Source organism: Bidens hawaiensis, unplaced genomic scaffold (assembly GCF_021521415.1).
Source record: "Bidens hawaiensis isolate Kalapana, Puna unplaced genomic scaffold, B.hawaiensis_p1.1 tig00001087_1, whole genome shotgun sequence".
NCBI classification, from domain to species: domain Eukaryota; kingdom Viridiplantae; phylum Streptophyta; class Magnoliopsida; order Asterales; family Asteraceae; genus Bidens; species Bidens hawaiensis.
The window spans coordinates 110,454-128,278 of NW_027491062.1; the positions used below are offsets into that span (position 1 = coordinate 110,454).

General features: G+C 34.4%; 1 protein-coding gene across 1 annotated transcript; it reads left to right on the plus strand.

Moving 5' to 3' along the window:
• The first annotated feature begins 15,269 nt into the window (after nucleotides 1-15,269).
• On the plus strand, nucleotides 15,270-17,532 carry LOC143558184 (putative pectate lyase 5). Its single transcript, XM_077047075.1, has 4 exons — nucleotides 15,270-15,638; nucleotides 15,743-16,483; nucleotides 16,759-16,897; nucleotides 17,009-17,532. The coding sequence occupies exons 1-4, from the start codon at nucleotides 15,532-15,534 to the stop codon at nucleotides 17,228-17,230; spliced, it is 1,209 nt and encodes a 402-aa protein (XP_076903190.1). The 5' UTR covers nucleotides 15,270-15,531; the 3' UTR covers nucleotides 17,231-17,532.
• The last annotated feature ends 293 nt before the right edge of the window (nucleotides 17,533-17,825 follow it).

The following is a 17,825-nucleotide window of genomic DNA, read 5'->3' on the forward strand; positions in this document are numbered from 1 at the left end:
GCTTGGGAGGCTTACTGGTAGTTTCAGCCTCATTTTCAAAGATCATATATCTCTTAATTGCTTCGTTTTCATTCGTCATGGGTCAACCAAGTTATAAAGTTCAAACAAATTCTGTGAAAAGGTATAAATCCCAAGTAATCGAACGGCAGATTCCGTGAAAAGTTGTAAGTATAAAGAATTCGAATGACAGACTCAATCTAATCAAATGACAGAGTAATCTAATCGAATAGAGGATTAATATAATCGAATAGTGAAACTAATCTAATCGAATAGTGATTCGATTAGAATGGTTTGAGATTCGATTAGAATACTTTTCCGGATTCGATTAGAATACTTTGAGATTCAATTAGATTTCTTTGGGAACTCGATTAGACTACTTTGAAAGCTCGATTAGATTACTTTTGGAGACTCGATTAGATTACTTTGATAACTCGATTAGATTACTTTTTAGGAAAGGACGTATTGTGCTTTCCACACTCCTTTTCAAACTTTTCCTTTTGAGGAAACTCAAATCAATCACTTCACACTTTGTAGATCTAAGAAACATTCATTTTGAAGCTTTTTCACACTTAAATATTGTATTTTAACCACTTCAATATCACAAATTCACACAAACAAACACTATATCAAACCCGAAGCTATGAACACTTGTACCTTTAAGCTTGTAACCACACCTTCTTCAACTTTATGAACCCGTAGACCCACTAAACACTTGAAAACCCATCTTTTTCACGCAAACAAGACCAAAATCCAAAGTTGTGACCCAAGATCCACAACTAGTAGAGCCCGAAAGCTCTTATACCAATTGTAGGTCCTATGGACAGATCAAACAATAAAACACTAATTTACTTGGATCAATCTAAACACTAGCTAGCGGAAATCACTAGTGAGGAACCGAGATCTCGGATCTTGTTTGGTTATTATTTACCCAAAAGGGAAAGAAAGAAAGTAGGAGAGGTGGAGAGTTGGTGAATGTGGATAAGATATTTAAAAATGTTATTTTTGCATGAGAAGCATACATTATTTATAGTGTATGTCCTCATGCACCATTCTATCATTATTACAGACCAATGGGCTTTGTTTACAAGGCCCGGGCCCAAACATACAAAGGAGATAAAACCGACAAGCTAACTTAGATATAACTCTTACAATACAAGAAAATACAAAATAACTAATAACCAAAACGAGGGCTTACAATTTGGTAGGGACTCCACTTTAACAAACATGTTGATACCACTGGCTACAAACCCTTTGGTACAACATATGATTTAGGTTAATAAACTAACTTAGGATTATTAATTAGAATTTTTAAATACTGGATTTTCATTTTACTGCAGTTTCATCAATTGGACGTGTTCTTATGGAAAAACTCCAACAAGATTTATATAAAAGAATGCCATGCTTTGTCAAGTGTAATACCATGTTATGCAGCAGGGAAAATGCAAAATCTTCAAGAATTGAGTATAGAAGAGTGTGATACAATGGGAGAGATATTTGAAACTAAAGAGATCAACCATAACAATATTAGTGGTTGTAGTAGTAGTACAAAAGCCGCAATTCCAAGACCAGCAAATAGTACTACACATAAACTCCCCAACCTAAAAATACTGAAGATCCATAAATGCAATTGCTTGGAACACATATTCACATTTTCCACACTCAAAAGCCTCATGAAACTCGAAATGTTGGAAATAAGATATTGCAATGGATTGGAAGTGATTGTGAAGGAGGAAGCTCGAGAAGATACAAAGGAAATATCTCAATCGATGGTCTTTCCCCAGCTAAAATCAGTTGTACTAGACTCTTTGCCAAACCTTGCAGGTTTCTTCTTAGGGGTGAATATTGACTTCCAATGGCCACGGTTGGAGTATGTTATGATCAATGATTGCCCCCAAATAAGGGTGTTTACAACTAGTCAGTCAACAGCTCCTAGGCTCAAGTACATACACACAAAGCTAGGAAAACATAATCTTGAATGTGGCCTTAACTTTTACGAGACACCTACGTTGCGTGATCAGGTATTTTTTTTTTTTTTGCTTTACATTATCGAAATAAGATATCATCCAACTAAAAGTATTAAACACATTTAGTTACATTATAAAAGTAATAAATTAAGATAATACAATGAATCATAATTTTGTGTTTTTCTTGGCTCCAGGCCTTACATATACAGTGAGACAAATGGATTATAAGATGTTACATCTCACATCTCACATAATGTATACCCTTGTGTTTTCTCTAGCTATTTTTTCTCTTTTTGTTTTTCCTTTGCAGATTCCAAGTTTACATGGTATAAGCTTGCACCCTACTGTTTCAGAAGAGAGAACTTGGTCTTTTTACAATTTGATCGAATGCAATTATTATCATGACGAACGCACAAAGATTTTTCAATCCAGTGAGTTGCAACAACTGCAAAATCTTGACAGAATCAACTATTGTGTAGAAGGTGATTCTTATGTGGAGGAGGTATTCGAAGTAGCATTGGAAGAAGTAACAAAGAATGAATCACAAGCTGTTGTGAATATTCCAAAGCTAAAAGAAGTGTACTTATCGGGTCTAAACAGTCTCAAGTATATATGGAAGAACAATCACAGGAGAATATTAGAGTTTCCAAGCCTAACAACACTGTCTATTGATGGTTGTAGAAATTTGAAACACGTTTTTACATGTTCCATGGTTAGTTGTGTCATGCAACTCCAAGAGCTACATATACAAAAATGCCCAAATATGAAGGCAATTGTCAAAGAAAAAGAAGAAGATTGTGATGCCAAAGTGAGTGAGATTATATTTCCATGTTTAAAGTCCTTAAAACTTGAATATCTTTTGAAACTCGAGGGATTTTGTTTACGAAAAGCCGATTTTAAATTGCCATCCCTCAATACCTTGGTAATTATGGGGTGCTCAGATATAAAAGTTTTCACAGCGGGCCGTTCAGTTACTCCACAACTAAAAACACTAGAGACAGATTATGGGCCCTTCAATGTTGGGAAAGACATCAATTCATTTATAACCAAAAAAACAAGAGGTAAGTAAATGTATCTTCAGTCTATTTTTTAAAGTAAATTCTCTATTTTCCATTTTTTAATGAACTGATCTATTTTTGTTTGCAGGGATATAGATTTTGAGATATAACGAATCTCTATCGAGGATGATCATAATGTGAAATAAATTTAAAGGTGATAGCTTATATTTAAGTTTGTTGTTGTGATCATTACCTATAACTTTGTTTTGCTAAGGTATTCTTTATGACGGTCATGTGAGTGTGAATGTTTGCCAACACAAGTTTTCTTCGTTATTATGATTTCCTAAAGCATTTGTAATCACCCGGGGTTTAGGCTTTGTGTGTGTAATCATTCAACTTTTTCTTATTTTTATTATGATTGAAGCTTGTAGGTAGAGGTGCACAAACCGGTTTTTTTAAAAAAACCGGTTCGGTTATTAACCGGACCGGTTTTTTTTGGCCCGGAAAAAAACCGGTTCGGTTAATAACCGGACCGGTTAATAACCGGTTTTTTGCTGTCAAAACCCTAACCGGTCTAACCGGTTAGGACCGGTTTAGAAACCGGTTAGAACCGGTTAATAAACCGGTTTTTTTTATTAACCGGTTTTTTTTTTTTTTTTTTTTTTTTTTTTTAAATTTCGCGGTTTCAAATACGAATATTTGTTTTTTATATTTTGTACTTAATGAAGACCATTATTTTTTCACATTATAAACAAACCGGTAACTACAAGGCAAAACGGTAACTACAAGGCAAAACGGACTGACCGAAGCCATTCTTTGCTTTCGTTGTTAGGGTTCTTTGCTTGGAAGATGAGTATGAGTGTGTGTTGTTGAATGTGTTTTCAACAAACCAAAGATTAAAAACACATAATTTTCATTTATAGTTTTTACATTAAAAATACAAACATTAAATCGTTATCGCATATTCGTAACTCAAAAATACAAACATTAAATCATTAACACTGAAGAAATCTCTGCCAAGAACTGTTGTTCATGATTTAACTCAAAAATACAAACATTAAATCGTGAACTAGCAGATGCTCCTGTTGTTCCCAATCGCAGTTTGTTCATGATTTGCCTCCATGTTTGCTGTTTCTTTAACTAAATTAGAAAAATCCAAATCAACAAGTAAATAAGAGCACATATTAGGAAAAAGAATGCTTAGACACGATTACATGAACAACTTGCTGTTTCTTACTCATGATTTGCCTCCATGTTTGCTGTTTCTTTAACTAATTTTCTTCGCTACCCGATCCCGAGCTATTTCTTAGGTAATCGTCGTACGCGGCTTCTTCATCGGTCATTGGTTGAGTGTGTCCTTCATTGACCTCGTCTTCATACAAGCCCGCTTCATACTCCATTTCCCCCTCGAGTGAGCGTTGATGTTGTGCCCTATCTAAAGAGTCCAAGTAATCCTTGTAGCAAATCGACATCTCTATAGCTGGTGCAGTGAGTCGAGTCCTCCTAATCGATATAACCCTGCCAGAAACAGAAAAAGCAGACTCCGAAGCTACCGTGGAAGCTTGGACCGTTAGTAAATCTTTGGCCATGGCGGCGAGGATCGGAAACTCATCCTCCTTACCTCTCCACCAAGCCAGCAAATCAAGACTTCTAAATTCATCCGGAGTCATGTGTTTCACAAAGTTGGTACCACCATACCTTCCAAGTTCACTGCTTGGGGTGTTTACCTTTTGACGTTTACCGGCGTCTTCCCAAATCATGTAGTACATCCCCATTTCAAGGTCGGTTTGGGATTGGGATTGGGCAACAGCTCTTAACGAGTCATGAATTTGGGAAGACGACCCGTATTTTGTAAGGTAGACATCATACATGTTTGACAAGGTGGTGTTGAAAGCATTCTTTAAAGTTTGGCTATAATAGGGGTTTTGATCGTCGTTTAACCCTAGCTCATCACAAATTTTTTCTATTAAAGCTTCAACACCACCAACATTGATGCAAGGGTTTAACGCAGCAGCACATGTCAAAACAGCGGGTAGTTCTTGAAAATATCTTCTAAATTTTTCTTTCATTTTTACACCCATATCAAAATAAGGTGCACCCCTACAATGAAGTTCACTCAACTTTGTGCACATGACAGCAATTTTTGGTAAAGCAATGGGGCTTGTTGGATAGTAAACCCCGGATAAACTAGTTGTGCAAGATTTAAAAATTTGAAGGACCTTCGTAACGATCTCAATCAATAACCAGTTTCTAGGATCGTACAGTGCACATTTACCCCTACTTGACAAAATTTGATGAAACGCAATTAATGATTCTTTTTGTTGGATGGCTTTCTCAAACATATTACAAGTCGAGTTCCATCTTGTTGGACAATCCCAATTTGGCCCCAACCATTGACAATTAGCTTCTACACAAAATTTTTTGTATCTTGAAAATGTTTTATTGTTGCTAAAAACATCTCGTAACATTCTTTTAAAATTGTTTCTTTGCGTTTCGATCACGTTTAACCCATCTTGCACGGCCAAGTTGATAATATGTGCAATGCATCGGCTATGAAAAAACGCTCCATCACAAATAGGTTTATACTTTAATTTTAAATGGCCAATCGCGGCCGTATTGTTGGACGCGTTATCAAACGAAATTGAAAAGATTTTATGTTCAATCTTGTATTGTCGAATGACTTTATCCAAGATTTGAAAAATATTTCTACCCGTGTGCGGGTAATCAAACAATTGAAACGCAACGGTTCGTTTCATCATTTGCCACGACTCGGGGTCAACCCAATGAGCCGTCACACAAATGTATGAGTCGGGCGAACCATGAGGTACCGACCACACATCCGTTGTTAAGTTTACACCAGTTTGTAAGTTTGAAAAGTATGAAATTAGTTCGGATTTAGCGTTTTTCCATGCTTTAAGACAATCTCTTCTAAGGGTCGAACGACTTACGTGTTGGTAGCGTGGTTGAACATAGTTTTGCATCATCTCCGTGAATTGAGGGTTGTCGAAGTGGTTGAAAGGAAGTGTTTGTTGAATCACAAAGTTTGAAAACTGTTGACGTACCGCTTCAACGTCGTACGTAAACACCGCTCCTTGATTCGTCATCTCCGGCTGCGAACTACTTCCCGATTCGTCCTTCAAGGCCTTGCAAAAGGGCCTTTGTACATGCGCTTTTAAAGTGGAGTTTGCATCTTTGCCATAAAACTTCAAACAATGTTTGCATCGAGCTTTTTGGCTACCGTTAGACATTTCGCATAGGTCGAAATGTTGCCAAACATCATGGTTTCGTTTCGTGGGGATGACCCGAACGACCGTTTCTCCCGTGTTCGAGGCACCCATGTTGACGGATGAAGCAGCACTTTGGGAGGCCATGATAATCGACTACGAAATAAGAGTGGTATACTCGAGTATGAAATAAACGACTACGAAATAAGAGCGTATGGAGTGATAATGTGGTATAATTGAGCGTGAGATAACAAAATAATCGCGTATGAAATAAACGTTTAGAGCGTTTGGAGTTGTATAATCGAGTGTGATCTAACCAATACCCAACCTAAACTATATATAGATGTTTGTGGGGGTAAAATGGTAAAAAAAAAAAAACGGTCCAAAAACAAAAAAAACGGGCATATAGCCGTTATATAACGTTCAAAAACCGGTTTTTAACCGGTTAACCGGTTTTTCCACAACGGTCAAAAACCGGTTTTTTTATAAACCGGTTAACCGGTTTTTCCATAACCGGTTAATAAAAAAAACCGGTTTTTCCATTAACCGGTTCGTTAACCGGTTTTGGATCTAGAACTTGTAACCGAAAGACGAACCGGCGGTTTGTAAACCGGTCAAACCGGTTTTTAAAAAACAGGTTTTCGTAAAAACCGGTTTCCGGTTTAAACCGGTAAACCGGTTCCCCAACCGGTTTTCTTGGCCATCTCTACTTGTAGGTACGTTAAGTCTTGTGAGAATCTATGATTGGAAAACTTATCAAATACCAATAATATTTGGCTAACCAATTAATGAGATTAGATAAAACATAATTTATACCAAGCAAGACATCTATAAGATATTAAGCAACAAAATAAGTGAAAGTTAGACTAACCCCATACTTCACTAAAATGCTCAAATACAACTCATTTCTCAATGGATGATCATTTGTCACCATTTATTTTAGCTTTTTATGAACCAAAAGTGCATTAGTGACTATGTGTTAAGATGTATGGTGGAAGGATGATGCTATCTTTCTAAGTTGACTTACGAGAATATTCTTTTGATTAATTAATATTTAATAAGCCCCCACAACTTAATACTTTTTCTTCACCATGTCCAAAACTTTATAGGTAATGATAATTCATAGTTCTATAAATTTTTAAAAGCCCCAAATTTAGTTAGCTCAAAGTGTAAGTCTACCTAATTGCTATTACTCAACCAATTTTCTCATTGTTGGTAAGGGACATCTTGGACTTTATAGCCAGGTGCAAGGGAACAAGCTCAAGAAAAATTGATGCAAGCAATCAAGTTCTTCGATCTATAATGAAAGAGATAAGAACAGTTGGCTTTTATGTGTGAAGTATAAGGTGAAATGAACCACATATATTGGTCCACTTATGTAGCTTTAGTTTTAAGGACCTTGTTTCTTGTCTTTCTCATGTAATCGTTTACGGTCTCTAGCATATTGCTAAGGACTCGTGTTTTAATATATTTTACTCATCGTTCAAAATAATAAACTAACCCCTTTTTATGCTAATTCTTGGCATGTTAACTCCGGCCTTGTTAGCCACATTTTAATAATCTATTTATACAAAAATAATTCAAACTTGGATATCTTCTATGACAATAATAATCATCATTAGGTACACAAGTCCCTACAAACACAAGTAGCATGTTTTGGGCCATCATTAGCAATACAAACCGGAGACCATTCTAGTGCGAAGGAGTCTTGATTGTGATGTTAAGTCACCTCTTTTCTTCAAGAAACTCAAATCAGTCTACAGACATCAACAATTGGGTATGTAGAAGTATAAGAGCTAGAACACCGATGACACTTTGAAAATAAAGTTAGTATTTACGCACCAAATATCTATAGCATCAAATATTTATGCATAGAAATACGTATATATAGAGAGAGATCTCGGATGAGAGTTGAGTGAGAAATAAAGGAGAAGCATTGAACTTAATGCCATTGCTATTAAATCCTTTTTATATGAATGATGCAAATCAAATTTTGGTGCCCCTGTCTATATGGTTGAGATAGGTATTTATTTATAACCCATAAAATTGCATCCCCAAACGTGATTTGATCAAGAGAGGAGTAAAATTGCTGTATAACACCACCCAATTTCATCATCATCATCATCATCATCATCATCATCATCATCATCATCATCATCATCGTAGTCAGTAAATCATACCAATAGCAAAGTTACGGTATGGTCTGAGGAGAGTAAGATGTAGACAACCTTACCTCTACCCCATAGGAATAGAGAGGCTGCTTCCGGTGAGACCCTCGACTCGATAGTAGTTTTGCATCAAGCCTTGGACATAAGACACATAACACTCAACCATTGGCACACCGGCTGATTGGTGCATGTACCCTTGTCTTTTGGCTATCAACGCCACCACATGATGCCTGATTAACCTTCCAGGATTTTTAATGTTATTTTCACTATATTAGTAAAATAACGTCAAAATTAGTGCAAGTTCACTTTTACCCACTCGAAGGTTCATACATATATACATTATATGCGTGCATCGCAAGCATGGCTCATTCAAAAAAGTCCTGTCAAATGGTTGAGCCTTGCATTGATCAATATGTGAAACTAAAATAAATATAAGAATTAATATTTGGCCTTCAAAACCTATATTGATATATCCAATTAAAGTCCAACCAATACTCAACTTACATAACCAACTTTGAAAATTTAAGTTCTTGTCTATTTGACTTGCGGTAATTTCAATTGGTCAAATGTTTTGAAACCCATAGGTAAATTAAGCTAATTTAGCCACAAATTATGCAATAACAAATGGCTAAAATCATGTGGAAAATCCCAAAATGGTCAAATGTGAGTACTTTCAAATTAAGTGTATGATGTGAAAGACATCTATGTAAGCCATGTGCAATTGAAGGAAGAACTATTGGTGGAGAGTGAATGCCATGTGGCATTAACAAGTGGATGACACGTATACAATATATAGATGAACTTGGTGCAATGTCAATATCATCACCTCACCTATCACCATCTAAAAACCCACCCATCTTAAACCATCATCTAACATGGCTCGACCCTTTTTCAATAGTTAATCTTTAATGCACAATTGGAAAATGATGTCCACCTTTTGAATTATCATGTTATTATAGGCTACAATGAGAGCTTACATTGACTAGTAGCCAATCAAATCACATAATCACTAAAGAATTAAAAAAAGCCTACTTAAAATATTGTTTTTTATATAACTTGATTGGCTATCGAATCGACAATCTTAGTTGTCAAATAGTCTTGGCGGTTTCGGAATTACAAAACAATAAATGAGATTATTTTATCGTTTAGTGGGGATTTTCCAACATTAACAAAATATAGAGTATGTAATAAAAGTTATACGGAGTATGAAATACGAATGAATTATCATATTAGAGTTCACCAGCTCAATAGGGCGGTGCCATAACCGATCAAACAAGATGAAAGTAGTTTGATACTCCTTAATTGAACGTTTAGACGGTTTTAGATGTAGACTAACAGATAAGATATGGTTCTAAGAATAATGTTCATGACACATGGCTAAGATTAACTTGATCTATAATTGGGTGGAAGGTTTAATCTTGAGTGACCATCCATGTGATGGATAATGGGTGGTGATCACACATGTCCGTGGGGGCTTTGAGGCCCACCAAGAACATCAAGTAGCAAATACTCACGCTAATAATCCACATGCTACCATCGTTAAATTTCTCTCATGAAAACTTACACCAATATCTAAAGACATTAAGGTCTTCTAAAATTTTGCTACCCAATCTTACCATAAAAAGAAAATGATAGGAGCAAAGTGGTTGTTAAAAGGGTCCATGAAACTTTTAATCCATAGAAGAAAGCATGTGCCCTTGTCTAAAGGGAAATTGATCAAATGTGTCATAATCACGAAGGGTTGAATTTTGATAACACATTAAAACCTCCTTAATCAATGCTTGTTTCTTAATTAAGAAATATTATATTAAATAGGTAAGATTTAGGGGCTAATCAAAGGGATTATTTTCAAGGAAATATTTTCTTTATTTAACATTATATATTATTTAATATAAAATGTATTAGAAAATTGATTGTGTTGTCTAAACTACCATTAATGATTTGTAAGATTGTTATAGAAAATGTATAATGTTGATAAATCATGTAATTACAATTAGTTCTTAAGATAACTAATATAGTTATCAAGTCATATAATGTTCAGTGAGCCTATGTAGCCAAAGTAGTAAATTCAGAGACATTAATAACTAACTTTCGAAAAACGATATGAACGAAAGTCTGTTATATTTAGCTTATTGTTTAGTTGTTTAAAACTCGTATACTATGCGTGTTGAATGAAGGAAATATTACACATGTCTTAAATGATTAAATGACTGAGGCCTTCTCCAAGGCACTTCTTTCATTGGTTAAAGATTTAATTAATTACAATATTATACCTTATATAATGTCTACCAGCCTATCAGGTACGTTGAGAGCATGACTTATTTATTCAGTAATTTTTTTTGAACAGCATTTATTCAGTAATTAAACTTATGTTAACTGTTAATATTTTATTGTAAAAAATAAGTTGAAAAGAAACCAGAAAACTGATTGTGCTGTCTAAACTACCATTAATGAATAATTGAGTTATTAAATGTTTAATGCTGATTAGACATGCAATTTAATTATCTCTAATCTAAACGGTTAGGGTGAGACATAGAAAGATTTCAATTTAATAACGGGGAGGTTTTGGTTCAAGTCTCAAGTCTCAACTCTCAAGTGAGCAGGGGCGGATCTATTTGAGAGGAAGGGGTAGCACCCGCTACCCCTCAACTTTTCCGGCGAAGTGAAAATTTTTAATTATTTTTTACGTTTTATGTATTATGTTATCCCTGAAATTATATTATGTTACCCTTAAAAAGGTTTTAAAAGAATAAAACCTTTCAACCATAGCTTTCAAAGTTAACAAAAATCTGCAACTAACTTGGAATCTATAGAGGATGATATCTTGGAAGAGAGAGAGAAAGATGAGTGGGGAAGATGGAATAGGAACTTGGATTTTATAAAAAGTAAAAATAAATTATAAGCAAATTTATTATTAACCCTTTTAGTTCAAAAAAGTTACAAATAATACTATTTAGTTTGATTTAAATTTTAAATCATCTTATAGTTAAACATTTCACATTACTTGTTAATCAAATATTCTAGTTAAATTGAATAGATAAAATTAATATGCTTAAATGATACGTTTGTTGTTAGATTAGTTAACAGATTTAGATTTTTTTATTTATTATATTTGATTTACAATTTTAAATATTGTGTTTAGTAATATGTTTGTTGAGTAAACACTAAAACTACTCATTAACAATATGCGTTTGATATGATCAAAAGATATCAATAAAATTATTGTATTGATATATTAATAAGTTTGAATAATTTTACAACATCAATAAGCAAACAAGTTTGAGTTATTTTGGGGCGACCCATTATAAACCAACTTGTTTTGATCCGCCATTGTAAAAGGGTTAATCGGACGTCGGTACGCTTGTTTCAAGAAGTCGGGCCTGGGACACGCCACACGTCTAACCAGACACCTGTACATGCGAAACCCAATACTGGGCTCCGCTACACTCAAAACACGTAAATAGGCACCGGTAAACGTGAAACCGGTAAAAAAACAAATCTTAAAATACGGTTAATTTTGTTTACGCTACCCCTAAAATTATCGTCTAGATCCGCCATTGCAAGTGAGACAAAAAATTAGAGGGCTTAATTAAGGTGCCGAAGTTTGAACTAAGACACCGTGGGGACCGGACTCAAAATGTATAAAAAATTTCACAAAGTTGGCTGGGCTCAAATTTTTGGTCGAAAATGACAAAATTTACACTACGTACAAAAAATTTCGTCTGAAAATGGCTAAATTTTACGCTACGTATAAAAAATTTCGGCCAAAAACGGCAAAATTTTACACTACGTATAAAAGATTTTTGGCCGAAAACGGCTAAATTTAAACTACGTATAAAAATTTTCTGACGAAAACAGGTAAATTTACACTACTGCGTAAAAAAATAGGGGGTCAGGCCGCCTCGAGCCCTGAGCAACATTCGTTGTTGCTTAAGTTGGGCCAGATAGTTTTCTCACCCTTAGATGAGTTTTCTCCTAATTGTGGAATGAAGATGACGTGTGGGTAACTAATACAAATTGATCATTAAAAAAATTCATTTAATAACTATGGGACATAATATGTTTTCTTTTTTATTTTAAATAATATTTAGAATTACCACCAACACCTAAAAATGTTCTTTTTGATTTCTAATTACAGGAAGATAAAGTATGAGAGTATAGTAGTGAATTACTATCATCTTGCACATATATCTCCTCTCTATGAAAATGAATTTTTAATAATGATGGTAGGAAGTTAATCCAAGACTCTCGAAGGAAGGATCTAATTACAATATGGAGAAATTAACTTAGCGGTTTAGCTTTTACAACCATATGTAAGTTCAGCTATTTGTTGATTGGAACTATTGTAATATTTTGGTTGTCAGTAGATGTTCGTTTCATTGGTAAAAAAAAAAAGAACATAGTTCTACTAAAACACAGTAAACTTAAAGAGGTATACAAATTACAAACAGGTACAATGAACACTATGAGGAAAACTGGAAAAGTCATTTATGTATAGCATTAGTTATTTGAGATGAGCGCTTAATATAAAAAACAATAGCATGTTAAGAACCATAACAACCACAATATACATCTCCACGTAGAGTTTGAATATGATTCGTAAAATGGTTACGAAACCACCTCACTTTTCTCTCTTACCACCTTGATTACCAACATTTTGGAAAGAACACAAACCAATCAACTTTTAAATTTTCAATTACATTATTATAATGTAGTATATATTGGTTTAATTCATTTTTAGTTATTTAAACATACATATAAAAAATTTTCATAGCGAATCTATATTGTAGCTTTGGTCGATGCAAGATATGACCAAGTGTTTCAAGCTAGCAAGCGTTTGTCGTCATTTTTGATCTCCTGTATCTAAGCATCATTCCATTCAATACTTTGAACCAACTGTAGCATATATAAAATTCATAATACACCAAACACATATTATTGAGTGATTGTTTCATAGATAATAGAAATTCAAATAATACACCACACGCATATTATTGAGTGATTAATTTATAGATAATTTGAACTTCAAATCTCGATAGAAGAATAAAGATAAGATAAAATCAAATGAGAGCCAAACAAACATTCATTTCATTAACCGGCTTCAAAAAATGTTATAGGTAATAACTGTCTAGAAACTGAAAGTGTGCATGCTTTGATGCTTAATTTCATATTGTAAGTAACTAGCTAAAAGTATTGGTGATTTCTAACAAAATATAGAGATGTGAAATCACTATCATCCTAGAGAGGAGATATATGTGCTAGATGATTATCAATGTACTACTGATAAGTGAATTGGTGATCACCTCCTTACTATCGAGAAGATTACACATCGGTGATCATTATCGTTTACAAAGACGAATGTGGAGAAAAATTATTGGTGCAAATTTGGGTTTCCGGACTAGAAATTCTTCGAACTCGTGTGTACGTCCCTCGGACACGAATGCAGCTCCAAAAACCCCGGGCCCGCGCAAGTGATCAAGTCCGGCAGTACTACGCTTCTGTTTCCAATTACCGAAGTACCATGGCAACAGACCACGAATCTGTTTAAGAGAATTGTGTCAAACACAATTGCCCGGTTCACTGTTTCTTTTTTACTTAGTTTCTTTGAATTTTATTAAACATGACTACTAACACCAATTACTTTAAAGATAGTGACCATCCACATTCTTCATTAACATTGTGGCTTGTGTACGTAGTTTTTTATCTCGTTTATTGCTAGTAACTTACTTTTATACTTACTCTCTAAAATACTTTTGCACCTAAAATACTACCTACTTTTATACTTTAAAGGATTTAAGTCCACACTACTATTATTAGTACAAGCACCATACCACTAGACATCTATGACAAAATATTTTAGAAAGTTAGAATATAAGTTGAGCAATAAATAATTTATCTATTCTTTTAGTTTGATCAAGAGAGAAGGGAAAGATAAGAGAGAAAGAGGGGCCATTAAGTGGGAATTAAGATAGTAGGAGAGAGTATGTGTGGTATAGGAAGTTGAGAATGCCCCATACAAGATGTGTTTTTAAAAGCCCCCACTCTTGGAAACCTTTAATTTTTAATTTGAAATCATTTTTATATCCATAATCCTAAATCTAAACCGTTATACAAATCATACCTAACTATTCTATTTAAAAATGTGCTTATACTAGTGTCTATGCAAGTATGCATATACATATGGTCGGTAATTTATTAATATAAAGCATCTAAAAATTGTAAGAAACCATCTCAAGCCGAGTCACGTACAAATTTGCGTATCCCTAAAAGCGTAAAATTGTACGGGTCAATATAGTGCTATGTAACAAGAGGTAATGTGTATCCCTAAAAATGTAAAATTTTGGCAGCGAAGACACATGCTAGACATTAATTTTTTGAGTAACACGAGTCATATAATGAGCATGCACTCCAGTAAGACGGAGGTTATAAGTGTTTGGATGCACCGTTGTACCATAGACGAACAATACATCAGCCTATAATAAGATGATTTTTTTAAATATAGCTATATTATACTTAAAAATAAAATCACCTTATGATATAAATTATATTAAATACAAAGTAAATAAAATTATTCAAATTTATAAAAATAGATAAACTAAGTAAAAGTTAAACAAATTCGTGTGCTCATTTAACAATCTTACAAATATAACTTTTTTCTTGAACGACAAGTAAAGTTCTATCAATTAAAAAAAAAACAAATTATATCAAGATGGCTTAAATGAGAAAGTTCAACTAAAACAGTTCACCTGAAAATTACACCAATCATTTTAGTCACTTATTTACTTGACAAACTTTCACATATATATATATATATATATATATTTTCCTTCCATCTTTACTCTCTTGAGTCATTTTCCCTTTTCTATTTAATTGTTTTCTTCTATAAATATACACATGACTCATATGCTTATATGTAAACAAATACATACATATTATATGTATATCCAAACGGTGTGTATATGAGCAATATGTGTGAGAGATAAAACAAAGCATGTGTAAGAGAGTGACAGATGATAATTAACGGCCATAACCTACCATAAACGATCCTCTGTAGATTCAGTTAATTACGCCATTATTCACGCACTTTTTCTTCTTTATAAATATCACTCATTTCCTTCATGTTAATCACATCTCTCAAACCTATAATAAACACACACACATTACCCCACACACAACCATGGCACCACTGTTTCTCTCTCTTGGTTTCCTCTCTCTCTTCATCCCCACACTCATCTCAGCCGCCACCGTACAAGATCCTGAGCACACAGTACAACAAGTACAAAGGTACATTCACCACATGAAGTCATGAACCCACTATTTTATTTGTACATTTTTTTATAATGTTCAAAACTAATGTCATTATGTGAATGTACTTTTTGTTTCTGTAGGAGTTTAAATGAGTCAAGACGCAACTTGGGTTTCCTGTCTTGCGGGACAGGAAACCCAATTGACGACTGTTGGCGGTGTGACCCTAACTGGGAAAAAAACCGTCAACGTCTGGCAGACTGCGCCATTGGCTTTGGGAAAGGAGCTGTTGGTGGCAGGGATGGGAAGATTTATGTGGTTACTGATTCTAGTGACAACGATGCTGTTAACCCTAAACCTGGGACTTTACGGTATGGTGTCATCCAAGACGAGCCGCTCTGGATTATTTTCCAACGTGACATGGTGATTAAGCTTAAAGAAGAATTAATTATGAATAGTTTTAAGACAATTGATGGTCGTGGCGCGAGTGTGCATATAGCTGGGGGACCGTGCATTACGATACAATATGTTACAAATATTATTATTCATGGAATTAATATTCATGATTGTAAGCCCGCGGGTAATGCTATGGTGCGAAGCTCCCCTCATCACTTCGGGTGGAGGACAATGTGTGACGGTGATGGTGTTTCTATATTCGGTGGAAGTCATGTGTGGGTCGATCATTGCTCGTTGTCGAATTGCGCTGACGGGTTGATCGACGCCATCATGGGGTCCACCGCAATTACGTTATCTAACAATTACATGACCCACCATGATAAAGTGATGCTTTTAGGCCATAGTGATTCTTATGAGCAAGACAAGAACATGCAAGTCACTATTGCTTTTAATCACTTTGGTGAAGGACTGGTCCAAAGAATGCCAAGGTATTGTTTTATTTATTTTTTTAGATTTAAATAAAAGCTATTACCGACACTATTTTGGGTCAAACGAGTTTATTGACCGCCAAAAATGGGTCAAATTATTATTATTTTTTCTTTTTAACTTTTTCGGTTTTTGTACCAATTGTTTACTTTCATGTGGATTTTTTGTAACCTTTTAAGGATGAATTTCAAAATCTAACTATTGAGATGTTTTTTTGTTATTTTTTTTAAATAAGTTTAGTTAATGGGTTGAGATTGTTACATGTTTAAAATTATAGATGCCGGCACGGGTACTTTCATGTTGTGAACAATGACTACACCCATTGGGAGATGTATGCGATCGGAGGAAGTGCAAACCCGACCATCAATAGCCAAGGGAATCGGTTCCTTGCACCCGATAGAAGATTTAGCAAAGAGGTACAATGTTTTATGCATAGCTTTCTAGTCAAAACATATCAAGAATTAGTAAAAGATAACTATTAGATTTAGTATTCGAGGATTATTTACTGATAGCGACGAACTATGCAGGTGACCAAACACGAGGATGCACCAGCGAACGAGTGGAAAAACTGGAATTGGAGGTCTGAAGGGGACTTGATGTTGAATGGTGCATTTTTTGTAGCATCAGGTGCGGGGGCTTCATCTAGTTATGCTAGGGCCTCAAGCCTTGGAGCTAGGCCGTCATCAATCGTTTCTACTATCACGACCAATGCGGGAGCTCTAGTTTGCAGAAAGGGCTCCCGTTGTTGATCCAAATGATTAACTTTGACTTAAAAGAAATCAAAATTATCAACCATACCATTTACACATTTTCTATCCTTATATCATTTATTTCCGTCACTTGTTTATGGTCCAGTATTATTTTTATTCGTCTTTTTTTTTACCTTTACCTTTTAAAGCCTTATGATTTGGTCTATGTTCTTGCTTTGTACAACCTCGGCTTGCAACTCTAGGAAAACCATGGGATATTATGTTTTAGACACCCAAGGGTCTGGAGTGTATGCAAGTTCAGTAGTGTTGTTATGTACATATAAACATATATATAACTTTGGTTTTGAGATTTGAATTTATAGCTTTATGATTGGTGAAATATAATTGAAATATTGAATGTCAAAATAACATATAAGGAACTTTTACTTGAAATATTTATAAGTGAAGTATTACGAATTTTGTAATTTTTTTTAGATAATATCTTAATCTATGGTACTGTTTTAACATGCGTAAAATTAAATCAGGGGTGTTATTTTTCCATATATAGTTTTGTAATACATAACTGATTTTAAGTAGAAAACTATTACTCTGTATTATATAATTCACTTGTACATAGTGTTAGTGTTTGACATAT